This window comes from Artemia sp. Qi Xiang Cuo, chromosome 16 (assembly GCF_049724085.1).
Source record: "Artemia sp. Qi Xiang Cuo chromosome 16, ASM4972408v1, whole genome shotgun sequence".
Classification (NCBI taxonomy): Eukaryota; Metazoa; Arthropoda; class Branchiopoda; order Anostraca; family Artemiidae; genus Artemia; species Artemia sp. Qi Xiang Cuo.
Genome location: NC_142809.1, coordinates 32,043,312 through 32,065,077, shown reverse-complemented (window position 1 = coordinate 32,065,077; position 21,766 = coordinate 32,043,312). Strand labels below are relative to the sequence as shown.

At 34.3% G+C, this 21,766-nt stretch overlaps 2 protein-coding genes across 2 annotated transcripts in view; both read right to left on the bottom strand.

Moving 5' to 3' along the window:
* The window catches only part of Rpt1 (26S proteasome regulatory subunit Rpt1), a 41,491-nt gene extending 26,629 nt beyond the window's left edge, over nt 1-14,862 (bottom strand). The window contains exon 1 of the mRNA XM_089102607.1: nt 14,787-14,862. The gene's annotated coding sequence lies outside the window, so the exon portion shown is untranslated. The remainder of the gene's footprint in view (nt 1-14,786) is intronic.
* A 3,285-nt stretch (nt 14,863-18,147) lies between these two features.
* LOC148942795 (uncharacterized) lies at nt 18,148-21,233 on the bottom strand. Its single transcript, XM_089102261.1, has 2 exons — nt 20,743-21,233; nt 18,148-18,971 (listed from the first exon to the last, which is right to left on the bottom strand). The coding sequence occupies exons 1-2, from the start codon at nt 20,898-20,900 to the stop codon at nt 18,620-18,622; spliced, it is 510 nt and encodes a 169-aa protein (XP_088958387.1). The 5' UTR covers nt 20,901-21,233; the 3' UTR covers nt 18,148-18,619.
* Nucleotides 21,234-21,766: the final 533 nt, after the last annotated feature.

Sequence of the window (21,766 nt, the reverse complement as noted above, 5' to 3'; positions counted from 1 at the left end):
TAGTTTTTTTGTAGAGAGAATCAACCTTTTGCTAGATTGATGAATGTGATTTTACATTTGGGAAAGCTGTATATAAATCTTGCCTGGAACCAAATAATTTTCTCAAATTCATTTATGCCTTATTACAATATGTAAGTGAATAGTATGTGCTAGTCCAGGTTACCTTTTTTTTATTCTGTAAGCATAAGCACTATTTAGTTAGAATTTATTCTTGACTAAAACAGTTTGTTTCATTAAAATAATCCTGATTCTGAAAAATTCAATAGAATTATTATTGTAAAGTGTATGTGGCAAGCATTTGGTGATATACACAAAAACAAATTTTTTTTTTTTTTTTTGTTTTTTTTTTACAATCAAGTATAGAGAAAACTATTTATAGGTGTTGTTTGAGGCAAAGTAAAAAAAAAAAAATTGTGAAGTTATATGTAAAATTGCAGCCTATGTGGAAAGCTCTTGGTGATAGACATATAAACAAAATATTATGTTGTTTTTTTAACACCAAATACAGAAAGAACCACTAATAAGAGTCATGTTCTGACACAAAGCTGCATCACCATAACTTGTCCATCCTGCAATTTTATAATAACAACAGAGATTGTGTAAGGTTTTATGTTTTGGTGCAAAGTAATAAAGCATTAGTTTCTCCATACTACACTTTTAAACTACCAACATTGATTGGATGTAAGAGAATAAAGTGATTTTAAGAACACAACATATATTAAGACTATGTTTGAGGAAAATGTCATCATTTTTTTTTAAAGGAAAAATTCTTTTTGGGACATTTTAGGTTTTGAGGGGGTTGACAACTGCAGCAAATAATAAAGAAAATACCTTCTACAGAGGTTAATTTGATTCGAGTATATGTCATGATTACAAGAATGTAGTCCCCCACTCCATTCCCCAGACAGGTAAAATAGGGTCCAGACAACAGAAAGCCACCAGTAGAATTCTAACTTTTACTTTCAAGTTTCTCACTGGTATAATAAAGTTTTTATGAGAATTTAACTGTTGAGGTGGTGATTAGTTATCCAACTACTGAGTGTCTTACCCTGTATATTAGAGTGACCGCAAAAAATCGATGTTGGAATTTTGTTTGTCTAAACCCCACAAAATGATTCTCCTTTCCAAATATTGAGATGGCCGAAATTTGAGCTCGATTAAGCGACTTTAACCTGTGCTGCTCGTCACTCATAGTTTGAAAAAATCCAAATTTTTGGCCAAAAAGCTGACAAATGGAGCACTAACTCCAGAATGGCAATGTGGATCTATGGATCTATATATGGCAATGTTTTGGTTTTTAGAACTCCAAGAGCCATTCATCATGCTAGGTGGATGGCAAAGGCTATTTACTGCTTTAAAATGTTCATTTTTTGCCATCAATTTAAGGTGTCTGAAGAAGAAGAAAGTTCTGTCCATTCCATATCTGTTTTTCTAGTTAAAATTGGTGAAAAGCTTTGTTCAATGCTCCAAAAGCTCATGTTGCACCAAAGCAAGATCTTGCCTAGTCTGCTAGACTATAAAGAATATGACTAAGACATTGTAGAAATAGCCCTGACAAAGTTTTTGAACCATTTGTGGTATTTAAATGCAGAGGTGATGGGATTATCTTTTGTTAATCCCTCCATTACTGACGACGAAAAGTTGTTAATGGCTAATAAACTGCTTGGTAGCACCAATGAACCATCAGAGCGTACTAGGGTTGTAAACCCAAAAGTCAGGAAAGAAAATTTAAAACATGTAGTTGATACAGGTAGGATTGGTAAATTTACTAACCAAAGAAACGTTTACATTCTTTGATCAATTTGATAAAAACAGATTTCCTAAGACAACATCCAAACACCTACCCTCAAAATAATGGCTTCCAAGAATAATTGAAGATTGTCAGAAAATTAAAAGTAGTTAATGATACAGCTGAGCATGGTGTTTAATTAATATACATTCCAAATTTTTTTTTCACCCTCTATGAGATCCAGTCACACTACTGTATATACTTGGAATAGGCAACTGTCAAATTGTGGTTGCAGCAGCAGATGCAACTCAGTAAAGAGCATGGGATTCTGATAAATGGATAATTCTTCTGGCCTTGGTCTGTTTTGGTGGCGTTTTTGGGCTGAAAAATCTCTTCCTAGCTAATTTATCTGCTATGGGTTGCGTCCTGGTAGTAGCATAATATTTGTAGGCATGACTATTTAATGAGTCAGAGGTAATAGGCTTTAGATTGTCTGTGCAGGATTTTGACTACTGTTGATAGAAGAGCAACACCAAGTGATGAAAACCATGTTGTGACCAAGATGGGCCCAGGATTGCACAAAGCCTCTATTCATACTGGAGGTCCGAGGGACTTCTTGCTGTCTGGTTCTAAATTGGCTTAAGCACTTTGGTGTAGACTTGAGAAGATGTGTTGGTCCCAATCCCGCACTGGTATCCAGGACCATTGCTTTTCCTGAAGCCAAAATAATTTCAATGATTTAAAGAATATGAAAATGGAACTTAGAATGTTACAACATTAAAAAATAACTATTGTATTGACATTTTGACTGACAAATTTAGATAATTCAAGCTGGACTTATTAGGATTTTCAGAAACTCGTATCCCATGGGTAGGAAGCATGAAATTATGTGATATAGAATTTATTTACTCAGGCAGGAAGGATGGGGTACATTGACAGGGAGTAGGACTCATGATGAATAAGGAAGCTACAAAGTCTTGTTTAGACTGGGAGGGTATTAATAATAGAATACTAATTGCTCATTTTATGACTAAAAATGTCAGGGTATCAGTTATAGTAGTATATGCCCCTGTAGAACTGACTGACAGAGATACTAGTGACTCAGATGAACTTTACTTACAGTTACAAGAGCAAATAAACAGGGTCCCAGGTAGGAGATCACAACACGCAGGTTGGTAGAAATAGGGATAGATGGTATTCTAGTCTAGGTAAGTTTGATGTAGAAAAAGAAAACAGTATTGGCTAAAGACTGCTGAAATTTTGTAGGTATAACAATCCAGCTATAGCCAATATGGTGTTTGGTCATAAAATGGCCCACAAGTTAACATGGTATTTATGTGATGATAAGACAGCAAACATTATTGATAATGTTATCATAAACCAAAGACTGGCAAAATCAAGACAAGATACTAGGGTATATAGGAGTGCTGTTATTGATGTTTAAAATAAAGATGACTATATAGTAAAGTCTAGGGTTAATTTAGTGCTGAAATTTTGGAAGAGTAACTACCTCCCAGGAAGTTGTGATGCTGGTAGACTCTAGGATGAGAATTTGAGAGAAACTTTCCAGGAACAGTTGAATACTAAATTGAAGAGTTTAAAATTTGACAATGTGGAAGATGGATGGAATAATTTTAGGAAAACAATTTGTGAAGTTGTTGATGGCGTCTCAGGGAAGAAAGTTAGGAGCACAGCTAGGAATATTAGTGAAAAAAGCTTTATGTTTAATAGACAGGAGAAGGGACTTGTACAAGAATTATCTGAATGATAGATTATACAAGAACAAAAGGAAGTGGAGAAAGCATTAAATTATGAACTAAGGAGGTGTGAAGTGAAGGCCATGGATAAAATTTCCAAGGATCTGGAAGATGTAGCTAGATGACATAATAGTAAAATATTGTACAGGCATGTTAATAAATTGAGAGGGAGTAGTCAATCCAGACTTGTCCCAGTTAAAGATAGGAATAGGGCCACAATTAGTGATAAGGAAAGAGTTAAAGAGAGATGGGCAGAATATTTTGAGGATGTGCTAAACCAAGATAGAGTTGCAGGAAAAGATATAGAGGAAAATGAAGAAGTTTGTGAAACCTTGGATGTGAAGGAAGATTTGTTTTGTGAGGAAGAAATAGGAACAGTACTAAAAGGATTAAAAAATAATAAGGCTACAGGTGCTGATAGTGTGGTAAATAAGCTTCTTAAATATGGTAGCTCCAAGGTTAGAAATAAGTTACTGAAGGTTATGAATATGATTCTTGAAAAAGGGGAAGGACCTAGCAATTGTAGGAGAACCTTAATTAAAACACTGTATAAGAAAGGTGGTAAGAGTGAGTGTGTTAATTATTGAGGGATTAGTCTAGTCTCTGTAGGTAGCAAATTACTTAGTAATATGATACTTTATAGACTGAGATATGCTGCAGACAATGTCAAAAAAGAAGAATAGTGAGTTTTAGAAAAGGGTTAGAGGATGTGTCGACCAAACTTTCGCTCTTAGGTTAATAATTGAGAAGTGCCTAAGTTATCAAACACTTCTGGTCCATAGTTTTATAGATTATGAGCAAGTGTTCAATTCTGTTGACCGAAGAGCTTTAGCAAAGGTCTTATCCTTGTATGTTATACCAGACAAATACATTGAAGTGATTAGTGCTATGTATAAGACTAATACTGCTGCAGTTAAGGTAGGGAATAAGGTTAGTAGTTGGTTTCATATTAAATCAGGAGTTAAGCAGGGTTTTGTTCTATCCTCCCTTTATATGGATCATTTTGATGGACTTTGTCTTAAGAAGCACAGGAAAGGCAATGGGACACACATAATAAAATGAGGAGGAAGAACTCTCCTGAGCCTAGATCAAGCTGGCGATTTAAGCATCATAGATGAAAGTATGAGTAAAATTACCTTAAATTGCAGCTAGGAGCAATCTAAGGATTTCTCCTTGTAGAGCTCCAGAATGATGATTAGTTTTATGCAAGAATCACTGGTGACCAGGTGCTGCTCCATCTTCAATAGCATCCCAATTGAATTTACACTCTTTGGAAAACCACTCAGCATCTACCCTTTGTTTAAAAACATCAATGGATTCAGCAGTAACAGTTTCATTAGATAATTTGTTCCAATTGTTGACAACACATGTTGAGAAGAATTGAGTACAGACTCTAGATGTTGTAGACTGATTGACAAGTTTCAGTTGATGACCTCTAGTTCTTGAACTGGTACTAACAGTAGGGAATAATGCAGGGAGAATATTAGCCCTAAATAACTTAAAGACTAAAATGGCATCCCCTCTATTTCTCCTGTATACAAGTGTAGGGAGATTCAACTTTGATAGTCTTACAGGATAGGAAAGCTCTTGAATGCCAGATATCACTTCAGTGGCACGTCTCTGGGCATCTTCAAGAACTTTTATAACCTTTTTAAAATATGGAGAGGCATGTGACATTCCAGCTTCAAGCTAAGGACACACAAGTCCCTTATAAAGAAGACTGATGACTTTACAGGAACAAGTGGAGATAGTACACTTAATCAAACCCAAGGTTGAAATAGCCCCAGCAGCAGATCTCTTAGCAAGTGTGCTGAATTTTAATTCGTTGTCAATCGTGACACGAAGATCTTGCTCATTATTAACAGAGGAGAGTGGGTGGCCTAAGAAAAAATAAGAGCGGCATGGATTCTGTTTGCCAAAGTGAATGATATGGCACTTCGCAACATTGAATTCAAGAAGCCAGGCCTCATCTGCATAAAGAGTTGAAATACTACTGATAAAGGAAGGAGCATCATTGATAAAAATATTAAATAATGTAGGACCCAAGACACTTCCCTGAGGAACTCCACTCAGAACACACATTGAGGAAGAAAGAATACAATCTCCAGAGTCATCAAACAACTGAACACATTGGTTTTGCAAGTAAAGAAAATCAAGGATCCAAAGCAGGGATTTCTCTTCAAGCTTAACTGCATGCAATTTAATTGCAAGTTGATTGTGACACACTTTGTCAAAAGCTTTAGAAGTCAAGCAAAATCATGTCAGCAGGAATCCTAATATCAAGCAACTTGGTGATGTGATCATATGATTCAAGGAAATTGGTGTCAACAGATCTTCCAGAACAAAAGCCATGTTGTGAACTGTGTAAAACATTATTTGCTTCAAGGTGTTTAACAACTGCAGAATTAATTATTCTTTCAAGAACCTTAACAACTGCTGATGTCATGCAGATGGGTTGATAATTTTCAATAAGGTCCTTTCTGCCTTTTTTAAAAATAGGAATAATATGTGCAGTTTTCCAATCCTGAGGTAGTCTAGAAAGACTTAATGATAATTTGAACAGCAGGGAAAGAGGTTGATACAAGACTGTACAACATTTGTGCAGAATACATGGGTGAATGCCGTCTGGGCCAGCAGATTTATTCAGTTTGAGGGATGCCAGCTCCTTTAGAACCAAAGTATTTGTAATCAGAATTGGTTCCATATTATGTGATACATCATATAAGGGAGGTGAAGGATATACAATACTGGGGTTGATAAAAAAAAACAGAAGAGAAATATTGATTGAAAATTTCAACTTTCAGTTCAGGATCAGCAACTGATTTACTATCATGCAGGACATCTGGGATTGTGTGTCTGCTGCTACATTTTTGAGTGGCATAATGCCAGAAAGATTCAGGGTTAACCTTAACGTCTTTTGCTATTTTTTCCTCAAACCAACATATCAATACCTTTATCTGGTTTGTTGTTTGATTACGAAGAGATTTGGAAACTGGAGAATTTTCTGTGGTCGTATTCCTTCTATCATGGTTCCATGCTCTGTGTTTTCTATTGATTAGCTTACTCATTTTAGTAGTCAAAAAAGGTAAACTCTTTGCCTGCTTTACCTGAAATTCTGGTACATGACTTTTCAACATTTAGAATTTCCATTTTTACATTTGACCAACTCTACTTGATATCATCAGTAATAAACTTTTTCCAGTTGACTTTGGCACGCTTTTCAGAGACTATTTTGTAGTTAACAAACTTTTGTTGCTTAGAGGAAGGCTGAATGGTAGGTAGACATAACTCTGAAATAATTACAACATGGTCACTGTTACCAACAGGTGTGGTTATAACATTCTTAATAAGAAGGTCAAGGTTACTCAGGATAACCAGATCAAGAATGTGGGAGACTTGACCTGCCCTGAAATGAGTTGGTTGTGAAATTGTGCAACATGGGGAATTATTAGAGAGGGCAGACAAAAAAGGAGAATCTCTTTTACAAAAACCAGAACCATCAATCCATTGAATTTCAGGAAGATTAAAGTCCCCCATAAGGACAAGATCATAGCTGGCAAAATTGGTCATCATATGAGACAACATGGCCGCCAAATTTGATTCTAAGTCTATAACACATGGAGCACTGGGGCTTCTATAAACAACACCCACTACAATTGAAGTTCTTTGATTGTGTAATTTAATCCACACAGATTCAATTTCATCAGTATTCAGAGAATTGAATAAGACTAACATTTAGTCCATCTCTTATATAAAGGCATACTCCTTGGTGGCAGAGTGGGGAATTCAGATTAGAAAATAGTTGGTAATCATCAATTTTGATTTCATCAGGAGTTAAAACTGACAAGGTATTTTTTGGTGAAACTTCTGTAATTGCAGCAACATCCACTCCTTCAGATTTCATACAAAAAGAGAGTTCAGAAAGCTTATTAGGGAGGCTATCAATATTGGAGCTAAGGAATCCCCTGAGAGGTAGGAATCAGCAAGGATGCAGGAACTAAAGAATTGGTAAGGTTATTGGATGCAGCACTATGAAACAACAAGGAAGAAACATCAGTTAAACAAGTTGTTGTTGAAGAAACAAGAGAAGTGTCAGCATCAGAAAGGAAACTATTATTATTGTATTCACTACTAGAATTAGGTGATGCAAGTCCATAAACATTTAAACACCTATTCGGTGTAGAAGGAGGAACATACATTAGAGGGACATTGGAGCAGTCAGGGGTGTCGCTCCAACTAGCAAGTTTTTTTAATGATGGCACCCTTATGAAATATCAAGTCTGCTTCTCCCTTAGCTTTTCTGCATTTCAGCTCCTCAACTAGAGCTTTGTGCTTTATGCAATCTTCCTTAGGACTATCTCCATGAAAACAAACTGATCCTTTTGTTTCAAAGGATTTACATATAATTTGCTTTCTAAATTCAGTTGATGGTACAGAGAAGAGAAGAGGAGGGGGCAGCCACCAGATAGTTGATGGCTATTAGAAAGTCTTTTTACTTGGGCTGGGGGGGGGGGAACCAATGTCAACTCCATAATTGCATGAGAGATAATTGTACAGGAAATCTGCATCATCAGACTGGGGGGGGGATACCATAAGCAACAATATCAAGACGTCTTTCAAAACACTGGTGCTCTGAACATGCTATGCAACAAACATCAGATTCAGATAATTGGGCTGACAGAAGTTGAGACAACTTAGAGGACACTGTAGATACCACTAGGTCCTAGACTGTTGAGGTAGAGCAAATTTTCAATGAATTTTCAATATGTGATACCCTGTTTGCAATGTTGCTAACTTAGGCAGAAATGTCACTTTTTATGTCTGTTCTCAGTTGGGAAAGTGTTTGTGTCAACTGACTAGTGGTGGCAAACTCCTGCTTATGATCTTCCCTGAAAGATTTCAAAGAATTGTCCATAACTAATGCTAACTTATTTATCATAGCTTGCTCACTAGAGGGGGAGGGGAGGGTTAATTTTGCAGGCTGGGCATGACCAGGAACATGTAAGGGATTGCATCATCTGAGTTAGTAGTTCATACTTTGCAGGGGACAGGTCCAGACATTCACCACATATCCACTTCTCACAAATATCACACGCAATAGCAGAGGACCCTTCATCCAGTTCAGTAGAACAGGCAGTACATTTGTCATGACCTTTAATTGGGCTAATATGTTTTCTTTTAGCTTTGTTGGACATTATGTATCAACTTAATCAGGGAATGAACCAAACAGGTTCAGGCTATATGCTAGGCCTATCAAAGCTAGGCTACCATTAATTAATTTGATAGTTTTGTCAAATTTTTTTTTTTTTTTATTGATTAATAAAAATAAAAAAAACCACCTGGAAGAAGATCTCTTCTAAAATCAAATATTACTAACAACAAAAAAAACTAAAAATAGTTCTCTCATTTACTCAAATTGGTTTATTTACCCAATTTGGTAGGCTATTAAGCATAGACTAATTGTTGATTTTTTTTGTTGCTAATTGTTTGTGTAAACAATGATGATTAAGATGGCACTATGAATCATCTGTTGAAGAAAAAGGGCTGTCCACAGCACTACCTATCCAATTAGAATAACTTCAGGCAGTCTAGTTTAATAGATGGCAGGACACTATGGCAAATGAAGTACTCTATATCTGGGCAATGGATAAATATTTTGTTTTCCAGTCAATTTATTATGATAGATAAGACTTTTCTGAATACTTTGGTACAATTTTATAGGTGAATAGAACACCTAGTCATGCCAAAAAGTAGTGATTGTGTATTATTAAAAATTTAGCCTCTGGGCCAATACTTCATCACTATCATCACTCCAAAATTAATGAACTTTTAGTGGTTTTGTGAGTTCAGAGTGCTAGAATAGGCTTAAAAATTAATGTAAGAATACTAAGTCACTAAGGCTATGAACAAGTGAAGATGAAAAGGTGGCATTGGGTAACAAAAAGATTGATCAGGTGGACAGCTACACTTAACTTGGTAGTATTATTAGTAAATACTTTGAGAGCAGTGAAGATGTTAAAAGTAGGAGAGCCAAGGCTCAGTATATTTTTCACAGCTACAAAAAGTTTGGAAGAATAAGAAGATAAGTCTGCAAACCAAGATTAGAATTTTAGAAGCTACAATGATGACAGTGGTCAAATATGGCTCTGGAGCATGGGTGCTATGAAAAACAGATGAAGATTTGCTAGATGTTTTCCAAAGAAATTGCCTATGGATTGTTCTGGGTACCCAGCTGACTGACCATATTTCAAACAGTAGGCTATGTAAAAAGTGCAGTTCAATCCTGCTTTCTACTGCTATAATGAGAGAAAGGTTAAAATGACTAGGGCATGTTCTGCAGATGAAGGATGGCAGATTGCCAAAGATTGTCCTTTTTGGCCAATTGTCTAGTGCTAAATGTAAAGCAGGTCATCTGCAGTTGGGGTGGGAGGATGTTATAAAGAAAGATCTGAAGGAAATGGAAAATTCCTGGGAGGGTGTAAAGAAGGAGGCTTTAAGTATATTGGAACAGAGGAGGAGCATGTGTATCTATCCTAGCCTCAGGCAACTTGGTGTTGTGGTGAGTTGTAAGTAGTAGTAGTAGTAATCTTAATCATACAAATTTTTAAGTATTTGAAAATAGAGCCTGAAACACCTCAAAATGGCACTGGATCAAAACAGAAAACATTACCATTGGAATGACCATGGTTGAAAAACCTATTCATGAGAAAACACCTCAAAATGGCACTGGATCAAAACAGAAAACATTACCATTGGAATGACCATGGTTGAAAAACCTATTCATGAGAATTACAATCTCCACCTTGAACAACAATGGTGGGAGAAGGCCCATTTGAATAGAAACAACAATATCTAATGCCCTTTTAAGTAACCAAAGAAATTGTGCTGCACTAAAGTGGTGTTTTCTGCCATTTTGTGTCAAAAAACATTTTACTCAAAGTGAGTCAAAATGGCAAGAAAGGTAAATCCTAATAAAACCAATCATGATAACTTTTTTGAGCAACAAAGGAGATTGGGTCACAGCAAAGTAGAGTTTTTACTATTTTGTGCCACAAAACATTCATGTTTGCCCAGAGGTAAATGATGCTAGGAACGCAAATAAGATTTCAAATATATTTGTCATGGTCCAAAATGTTCAGTTGGAGGGTTTGAGTCCTTATCTTGAAAAACAAGGAAACTGTGCTCTTTTTTACTTTAACCTGTTACCATTGATGTGAAATGATAGACAGTGAAATAATAATAAATAATAAAGGGTGAAAGCCTTGAACTTGATTAGGCAGTTTGAACCAGATAACTTCTATCAGCATTCCACAATCTGTTCCAGCTGTTATCAGAACAACAACCTAGCAATATGAGATCTTCCAGCTGTTATCAGAACAACAACCTAGCAATATGATATGCTGATTACAAATATAATAATCATTTCTATTGGAAATGGGTCAATATATACCAAATCATATTATTGAGTTAGGACTAAAGTGAATACACCATTCAATGCCTTTTTTTATGCTGTTTACAAATATAATAAGCATTTCTTTTGTTAATTAATTTCCGCCCCCCCCCCTATAGAGGCTATACCACCCCTACCCCGTCCATTGCAGAAAGAGGGGGGGGGGGCTGAAATCAATTTACAAAATAAATTCTTGTTAAATTCTTAATAAGCATAAAAAAAGGCATAAAAGTGTTTATTCAATTTTTTCCTAACTCAATAATATGATTTAGTATATATTGACCTGGAAATGAATTTCAGCCCCCCCCCCTATATATGCCAATTCAGGCTTAGGTTAGGTTGTAGAAATATATACCCTGAATTGGCATATATATGGGGGGGGGGCTGAAATTCATTTCCAATAAAAATGATTACTATATTTGTAATCAGCATAAAAAAGGCATAGAGTGATCTATTCACTTTAGGCGTAAGTCAATAGGCCGAATCTGGTTTGGTATAAATTTACCATGAAAGTTTTGTTTTCTTAACCTAACCCATTGGTCAATATCTACAAAATCATATTATTGAGTTAGGAATAAAGTGAATACACCATTTGGTGCCTTTTTGGGAAGGTGCCCAATGGATATTCTTAAAAAAATTTCATTCTATAGAATGTAAAAATAATATCCAACTACACTTAGTATCAAGATAAAATATCAAGCTAGACAGATAATAACATTTTTGAGACTCTTACACCTTTACCTACCTAGCTGAATATTTGACTGTCTATGCAATATACAGAATATCTACCTAGTTGGATATAATTTAGCTCAGCATTTCTGATACATATCTAACTAGGCAGATAAGAAGATTCTCTAAGCAGTTTTGGGTTAATATCCAACTATCCAGATAAATTGATTCTCTAATGCATAGAGAATATCTACCTACCTAGTTGGATAATAATGTTGCTTAGTGTTTCTAATATATATCCAACTAGGCAGATAAGAAGATCGTGTAAGCAGTTTGGGGTTAATATACAACTAGCCAGATAAATTGTTTCTCTTTGGCACAGCATGAACATCTAACTAGGCTAGGTGGATAATACCAAGTCTTAACATTCCTGATAGGCTAGGCTATATATCCAACTAGGAGGATAGTAAATTCTATTAGGCTATGCAGTTTTGGGATAATATCCAACTAGCCAGATAAATTGTTAGGCTACTCTTAGCCAGAGACAATATCTACCTAGTTGGATAATAATGTTCCTTAGCTTTTCTGATAAATATCCAACTAGGCAGATAAAAAGATTCTCTAAGCAGTTTGGGGTTAATATCCAACTAGCCAGATAATTTATTTCTCTCAGGCACAGCATGAACATCTAACTAGGTGGATAATAACAAGTCTGAACACTCCTGATATATATCCAACTAGGAGGATAGCCTAAGTAAATTCCATTAATCTATGCAGTTTTGGGATAATATCCAACTAGCCAGATAAATTGTTTCTCTTAGGCACAGCAAGAATATCTAACTAGGTGGATGATGCTGAGTCTTGGATCTTCTGATATATCCACCAAATTAGATGTTCATGCTATGTCTAAGAGAAAAAATTGTCTGACTAGTTGGATATTATCACTAGTTTGTATGAAGAATTTACTTATCTGTCTAGTTAGATAAATATCAGAAGCATTAAGTTAAAGTATTATCCACCTAGTTAGAGATATTAAGTTGGCTCTTATGCTTTATTGTATTTGGCTAGCAAGATAAAGCTATTTTTCTTTAAAATTTTAATTATTTTCCTAGTTGGATAATTTCTTATTTTCTTGGAAGGATTTTTCAGATAGCTAACTAGTTGGATAATTTTGGCAATAACTAAGTGTGGTTGGATATTATTTTTACATTCTATAGAATAGAAATTTTTAGATATTATCCATTGGGTATACTCCCCCTTTCTTTTTGGGAAGGTGCCCAATGGATATTCTTAAAAAAATTTCATTCTATAGAATGTAAAAATAATATCCAACTACAATTAGTATCAAGATAAAATATCAAGCTAGACAGATAATAACATTTTTGAGACTCTTACACCTTTACCTACCTAGCTGAATATTTGACTGTCTATGCAATATACAGAATATCTACCTAGTTGGATATAATTTAGCTCAGCATTTCTGATATATATCCAACTAGGCAGATAAGAAGATTCTCTAAGCTGTTTGGGGTTTATATTCAACTAGCCAGATAAATTGATTCTCTTAGGCAGAGAGAATATCTAGGCCTACCTAGTTGGATAATAGGCTAATGTTGCTTAGTGTTTCTGATATATATCCAACTAGGCAGATAAGAAGATTCTCTAAGCAGTTTTGGGTTAATATCCAACTAGCCAGATAAATTGTTTCTCTTTGGCACAGCATGAACATCTAACTAGGTGGATAATACCAAGTCTTAACATTCCTGATAGGCTAGGCTATATATCCAACTAGGAGGATAGTAAATTCTATTAGGTTATGCAGTTTTGTGATAATATCCAACTAGCCAGATAAATTGTTACTCTTAGCCAGAGACAATAGCTATCTAACTAGTTGGATAATAATGTTCATTAGCGTTTCTGATAAACATCCAACTAGGCAGATAAAAAGATTCTCTAAGCAGTTTGGGTTTAATATCCAACTAGCCAGATAATTCATTTCTCTTAGGCACAGCATGAACATCTAACTAGGTGGATAATACCAAGTCTTAACACTCCTGATATATATCCAACTAGGAGGATAGCCTAAGTAAATTCCATTAAGCTATGCAGTTTTGGGATAATATCCAACTAGCCAGATAAGTTGTTTCTCTTAGGCACAGCAAGAATATCTAACTAGGTGGATAATGCTGAGTCTTGGATCTTCTGATATATCCACCAAATTAGATGTTCATGCTATGTCTAAGAGAAAAAATTGTCTGACTAGTTGGATATTAGGTTATCACTAGTTTGTATGAAGAATTTACTTATCTGTCTAGTTACATATATATCACAAGCATTAAGTTAAAGTATTATCCACCTAGTTAGAAATATTAAGTTGGCTCTTGTGCTTTATTGTATTTGGCTAAAAAGGTAAAACTATTTTTCTTTAAAATTTTAATTATTTTCCTGGTTGGATAATTTCTTATTTGCTTGGAAGGATTTTTCAGATAGCTAACTAGTTGGATAATTTTGGCAATAACTAAGTGTGGTTGGATATTATTTTTACATTCTATAGAATAGAAATTTTTAGATATTATCCATTGGGTATACTCCCGAATTGTGTATTCACTTTTGTCCTAACTCAATAATATGATTTTGTAGATATTGACCAACCCCTTTCAAACATAGCAAAAAGAAGCTAAACTAGAATTTCACCCAATTTTTAAGCATTAGGCTATGAAGTAGTCTAAGAATTGTTTTTATAAAGATGTTTCCCTTGGGAAAGCAACCACTAAATACCTAGCCTACCAAGATATTTCCTGAGATTATTTGTAACTTTATTACCAAGTAGCCTTGCTTAACCTTACCCCTTGATGGTAGGCTAGCCTATAGCCTAACCTTACTCATTGATGCTAGCCTAGCAGGTATAAATTTGGTCTACCATAGGCTATGTAGGAGCGTACTGTCCTTAAACAATTATTTAGGCTATCCCATTTGTTTGATTATATATTAAGAACTAGTGCCCAAAAAGCAACAGGGTACTAAATGTCAGTATAGGCTGCAGAGACAAAATCTATCACTTCAATCCAGGATAGTAGGAGTGGAGGCAACAGTCTCAAGTAGCATGATACTCAGGCAATGGGAAAATTCTTCCTTTAATATCCACGCAGCAAAAAACAAGATTAACACAGTTCATCCTTACTTTTTGGCTATAATATTTATTTCTGAATAATACGCTTAGTCACTTTCTTCTTCTTCTTCAATTATAGGCTTCGGATCAAAGTATAAATACATACTGACCAAGTACTGAAAGCGCGTCTCCATTTGGCAGATTCTGCAAATCTGCACTGCCAATCTGCAAATCTTATTTCAATGGAGACTTCTTTTCCGTCTCCGTATTGGCAGTTGGCAGATTCTGCAACCTTCAACGTTGCTTTTTCTGCAAGATGGCAGAATCAGGGATAATGGAGATCAGACTTGGCGGATACAAAATAACTGCCGGACAAATAAAAGACTCTTGTAAATATTCTCAGAAAAGAATTTTTAAAAGAAATTGTTGATGATTTATGAAAATGGGTAAAACAGCTAAAGATACAGAAGCTATAAAGGGTTCTAGAAAATGGACATCAGAAGAGGTGATTGTATTAATAGAAATATGGAAGGATTTTTATGACCAACTTTGTTCAATGGCAAATAAAATTCTTATATGTGAGGAAATGGCAAATCTGATGGTTGATAATCCCCTACAGATATAAAAATAAGAATTAGATACTTAACAGATCAGTACAATAGAGTGCGACCAAGATCTTCTGATACAGGGAAAGGTGGAGATGAAAAGCCAGCATGGATATTTTACAGTCAGGTGCATGAAATCTTAGGTAAGATTCTTTCTTAAAGTTGTTATGGCTAATGATACCTTTTTAAGATTTTAGTGAAACTTGTATTTATAGGCATTGCTGCTTTGAAAAGTGTTTGCTCAGTCTCTTCTAAACCAAGTGCTGTAATACTGAAAAAAATTAGACAACCATCTCATCACCTTCCAACACTATTTGTAAATATAATAGGCATCCTTGCCCCCCCCCTCCACCTTAGTGGGGCCAGGGATAAACCTAGGCTCTTTATAAAACTTTACAGGTTCTGTTGACTTGTACTAGGGTAAAAGGACACTTCACTAGGGTCTATGACAGGCCCAAATCTCATACTTATATCTACAAAACTGCATATGTGCTTTGGCTGTATCTTACTGATTCTATTAGCAGCCAAAACATGGAAAATGAAGAAAAAACGGGTTTAAGAAAAACAGAAATGTCAAAAACAATTAGGCTATGTTTCAGGTTGTAAACTATTGTGGGTAGTCTTTTGCTATTTTTTTTATTAGTTAAAGTGTTTTATTTGAATTATGCTTAGCCTTCTAGTTATAATATCCAAAGACCTAAATTTCAAATTGCAGTTCACTATGAGGTCCCTAGAAACTGATTAAAATAAAAATGTAGAATCTTGCAGCCTAAAAAGCTGTTGGACACACTATCTAGTATTTAAAGTATTTATTATGAATCTTTATAGTTATGGATTATCTGATTTTTGTATGATTTCTTTTGACTATGTTCTATTTTCAAATTTATCTCTAAGACTAGGCACCCCTGCCTCTACTTTCTAGAAGAAACTTTGTATTGACCCTCTTAAACTTTTTTTGTAAATGGAAACTCTTGGCATTAAATTAACTGAATGACAGGGCAGAAAAAATTGCTGACCAATTTAAATTTTCTGGAATACCATATAAAAAAAACCTTAGATATAAAAAAATTCTGAGTCAAATATAAACAAATGAAAATCTTGTTCCTAATATGGCTCTGTAAATACAACAGTGACAGCTAATACCTTTTTGTTTGTGCTTTATATTTTTCAAATTTCTAGGAGTACGCCCAGCTTTCAATGAAGAAATTGCTGAGACACATGAAACATCAATTGAAGCAGATGTAGATGAAATGTTGGAAAACCATAATCAAGGTTAGTAATTAACTTGCACAGTATATATTTTTGGAGTGTTTTTCTTAATTTTTTCCCAGTAATTAGTTTTGCTGGGATCAATAAAAAAGAACTCCCATGGGATCTTTCAAATTCATAAATCTTTTCTAAGAAATGACTTTGGACAATTAGCTTGAATTGTGGTTGAATAAAACTATAGCTTCTGGAAGGAAAGGGGGTTCTTCCCCCTTTCCTATAACCTTCTGCTTATAATAGTTTGTACTTTTAAAACATGTCTGTAGGGGGGGGGGGGGTGTTCCTTAATGTTAAAATTGAAGAACAGCATATTTCTAATGCATTTTTTTAAAATTAGGCTCAAAGCCTATTATTTAGCACCTAGTCAATCGAAACGACCCAGAGTAAGGCATTAAAAAGGGGAGAGGGGTTGAAAATGCTGAAATTACAAAACTTGCACAGGAAATACAAGGAATACCAACATTTTCCTTTTTCTGTAGAATCTTTCTATCCTGTATTTACAAAAGACACTAAACTTTAAAATCAGTGGCCTGCACAATCATCCTGTATAATATATAGAAAAGGCACAAAACTTTAAAATCAGTGGCCTGTATTATTACCACGTATAAAATATTATGCCAAAAAATATAGTTCCATTAAGGAGTAATCACTACATTTTTTTTTTCCTTTCTTTTTTTGTGACTTTCAAAGACATAGCAGAAAGTAAAGAACAGGTTCCTTATTGACGGAGCAGCGAAAAGTAATTCAGAAGCTTAGGGAAAGTGTCATTGTCAATCATGTATTTACAAAAGGCACTAAACTTTAAAATCAGTGGCCAGTATTATTACCCTATATAAAATGTTATGCAAAAAAACAAAAATTTAGTCCCATAAAGGAGTAATCACTACATATTTTTTTTTCTTTCTTTTTTAGGTGACTTTCAAAAACATAGCAGAAAGCAAAGAAGAGGTTCCTTATTGACAGAACAGCAAAACCTAATCCAGGAGCTTAGGGAAAGTGAGATTGCAGAGAAGGAAGAGAGGAAACAACTCTTTTCTTCATTCTTTGAAACTCAAAAATTACTATTGGATGCTGTTAAAAAAAAATAATGAAATTCTAGAGGAAATTTCAAAAGAAAGACAATCCAAAAGAAGTGTGAATAGCATGCATAGCTGCCATCATCCCAAAATGAGCAATGTGAAGGTTCTTCAAACTAATTCTTGCAATTTGATGGATGATATTCATATCATTTCCTCTGCTCCCACAGATGCAAAGAGGGCAAATAGTGTTAACACAGTAAAACCAAAATTTATGATTATTAAAAAAGAGTAAAAATAACTGCTGCTTGTTTTTTTAATTGGTAAGCATATAACTGAATAGTTTTAGATTTTATAAAAATTAAGGTGAATAAAATGTAATTTGTGATGGAAAATTTTGCATGTTCTCCTTGACTTAGGATCTCTTGCTTAAATGCAAGTTGAAATTTATAAATTTATTTTTGTATTACTTAAAGCCAAGAGTTTCATTTTAATTGGCATCTTAGGAGACACTTTTCTACCCAAAAAATGATGTTAAATCTCAGGCGGTAGAAAACTATTAATTTGACAGTTCCAAGGCAATAAATACTTTATCCCCATAGGTAAAACAACTTTTTAATTACCAAAATAACAGTTGCACTAAACAAAAATTAGTGACAGACTCTTGACAACTGAGCTCACAAATTTATAGCCTTCTCTTGTTGAATTTCATGGGGTAGAAAACTATCAATTTGACGGTTCTAAGGCAATAAATACTTTATCCCCATAGGTAAAACAACTTTTTAATTACCAAAATAACAGTTGCACTAAACAAAAATTAGTGACAGACTCTTGACAACTGAACTCACAAATTTATAGCCTTCTCTGGTTGAATTTCATGGGGTAGAAAACTAGTAATTTGACAGTTCTAAGGCAATAAATACTTTGTCCCCATAGGTAAAACAACTTTTTAATTACCAAAATAACAGTTGCACTAAACAAAATTAGTGACAGACTCTTAACAACTGAACTCACAAATTTATTGCCTTCTCTGAGCCCAAAAATGACTCACTAAGGCTTGTCGGACATCAGATCCACTTGTAGAGACCCCCTGGTGACTTTCATGCAGGAATATTCTTGGCTGAGCTCCAATGACCTGGACACGGTTTACCCTGCGATTCTGTAAATGCCTTTCAAGGCCAGACAAATAATTTTTCCACTCCTGCAACACTTCGAAGTTCCTCACTGAGCAAAAATTATTAAGTCCTAAAGCTACTACACACACTTTATTTTCTGTCCCAAACTTAAAGTTTAAGCTATAAGCAAGCCTTGGAAATCTGGTTTTGACATGGCCAAATAGATTTTCAATGACCCTTCTTACTCTGGAAAACCTAAAAAAAAGAATCTATTTCTTAAAAGAAACGAAAAAATAGCCCTTAAGTCTCAATAGTTTTCTAAAAAGCAAAATAAACAGTCGAAAACTTATTAATGGTTTATTAATTTTAAACATTTAATTTTTTTTATGTTATAAAATAATATTAAAATTAAAAAAACAAAAAAAAAACAACTGATATAAAGTGAGTAAAAATATTAGATAATAGACACCAATTTAGAATTAATTTAAAAAAAAAATAAACTGAAAAATATTAAAAAGACATGTTATTACAATTTAGAGCTTTGGATAAAATGTTTTACTCTATTTTTGTAGTACATGATTCTTTATAATGACTGGGTATTAAAGGGAGATACTAGCTTTTGCAAAATCATCTAAAATATCTTAGTGCATGACAAATCTAGGCACTGAAATAAAATTAACTTTCTTAAACATATTACACACAAGAGAGCTGGGTGGTTTGACACAAGCATCAGAGCATAAGACCTACAAGAGGGAGTTTCATAGCCTACAAGAGAAAGTGACACAGTCCAATGGTCCTAAGGTAAGGTCTGCACATATCACTGGGGTCCTTTATCTCAGATCAATTCATTGACTGCAAGAATCATGATTTTACTTTCTTTTAGAGAAGGATATAAACTGCTCAAGAAAATACAAAATTGTCTTGTATTCAATAACTTTCAACCAATTTGCATTTTCTTTATAACATTAAAAACAGGGTAAACCAAAATTTTATTCAGATTATGGATAGAATAGAATTGCAGCCATGAAATAGTAGCAAAGTGATTGGTTTTATTCACATGTTAAAACTGTGAGGGCAGAAAGATAGCATACCAAAACATATGCAGTGACTACAAAACTTAAATACCATGCACAAAAATAATAATTTGTCTTTAATCAACAATGTTCAACCAATTTACATTTGATTTTTCATTTGTAAAACAGTTTACATAAAATTTTCAAGATTTAATTCAGTATATGGATAGAAAAAAGTCTCAATTATGAAAAAATATTAAAATTTTTTGTTTTTATTGACAAACTAAAGGAGAGCAGAAAGATAGCATACCAAAACTTGCACAGGAAACATTAACCTTAGATCTTTCATTTTTGAAGCCATATCCATAACAGGATTTCATTATAATTAAATTTTTCAGTTTGTATTGTCATTGTCCTAGGGCTTTTAAAACAATAAACATTATTGTTATCATTATTGATTTTTCTTTTAATTTTTATAGAACCAATTAGCTTCTGAGCTTGGAATTCTAACTGTTATTCATTTAGGTTTAATAAAATAGTTAAGTGTTTAAGCTGTGTAGCTATACTAAGCTGATAAATATTTGATTGATTCTGAACATACTATTCTGAGAAATTTACTTAAAAAAAAAACAAGCAAAATTACTTGCTTTAGAGAAAACAAGGACCTTAAATCCTCTACCTCTTTTCCCTACTCTGTTCACAGTGACAAGAAAAAGGAAGCCATTTGCTAGTTATGCTTAACAACAAGTTTAACAGCTTTATTTTTTGTTGTAGTATGTATTGCTCATTAAATAAGCAGTCAAATATAGCAATTTTATTCCAATACCTATAGTTTTTAATTACACTGGTAAATTAATGAAATTTTTTTTTCTAATTTAACCTATGAAGTTTCTAACAACCAAAAATACTTTAAAGAAAGCAGACATGAATTGGTCTGCTAATGAAAGCTCAAGAAGTAGACTATAATCTTTGGATGAAAGCTTTGGAGCCTAGAGAAAATGCAAAAAGCTTACCTTTTATTAAAAAGAATTTCTTCTGGCTCAGTTGATTGCTTTCTAAAAGGCTTCATCATCCAAGCCTCTAGTCTAAAAGCCCCATCCCCAAGAAGATGAAATGGAATCTTGACACCATTCAAATACCTTGAATAGCTTGGAAAGAGATTGCCATTCATAGCTTTTGGTAAATACTGGTGGACATAAATGCACCATCATCACTACATCTACCTGGTATGCCTGCTTTAGCATACAAACATTGGTACTTGGCATCTGATATCACAAGCATATTCACACTATACCAGCCCTTAAAATTATAATAGTCACTTTGATATCTTTTGGGAGGGTGGAAAGGGACATGGCAACCGTCTATAGCCCCAATAGTCATAGGAAATCCCCAAAGTTTGTCAAATTCCTTTTCTTTTACCATTAATTGTTCCAAGCTGGTAGGCCATTTGATTAATTCTGGCACAATAACTCTCAGTGCAGCATCTATAAAATCATGAAAGCACTTCCCAAAAGTACTCCTTCCCAAGCCAAATAGTGAGCCTACTGTTTTATAATCACTGTTTGTTGCTAAAATAAATATGGAAACAGCAACTTTCTTGTCCACTCTAATTGCTGGCCTGAATTTTGCGTCATTTGTTTGCATAGCATTTTCTACTTAATTCACAATCAAATAAAAGCTGTCCCAGTTTATTCTAAAATAATTGTAGAACTCAGCATAGGTATATCCTTGACGAACATTATCACACCAATCGTGAGTTTGGGGCATAACCCAAATTCTTTTAGAATAAAGCTCCCTCCTTAGCCTTTGCAGCTCCATGAGCTGTGAATTTACATTGTCTCTCCTCCTTCTAGACCTTGATAAATTAGTGAAGATCGAGTTTGTTATCATAGATAAACTCTGCAACAAGATCATTAATTATAAATTTGATTGAACCAGACACATCTGAAGCATTTCCCTTATGTTTTTTTTACACTCACGAATCTTTTGTTTAAATATTTGGCCGAATGACCGCAAATGGAGATGACAATGATTGCG

What these genes read in the sequence shown, in the direction of transcription:
- LOC148942795 (XM_089102261.1), bottom strand. Translation starts at nt 20,900, where the DNA reads ATGAATGGCAATCTCTTTCCAAGCTATTCAAGGTATTTGAATGGTGTC. An exon ending in GAAATTCTTTTTAATAAAAG is followed by an intron (nt 18,972 to 20,742) that starts GTAAGCTTTTTG and finishes TCTTTTTTTTAG; the next exon opens with GTTTTCCAGAGTAAGAAGGG.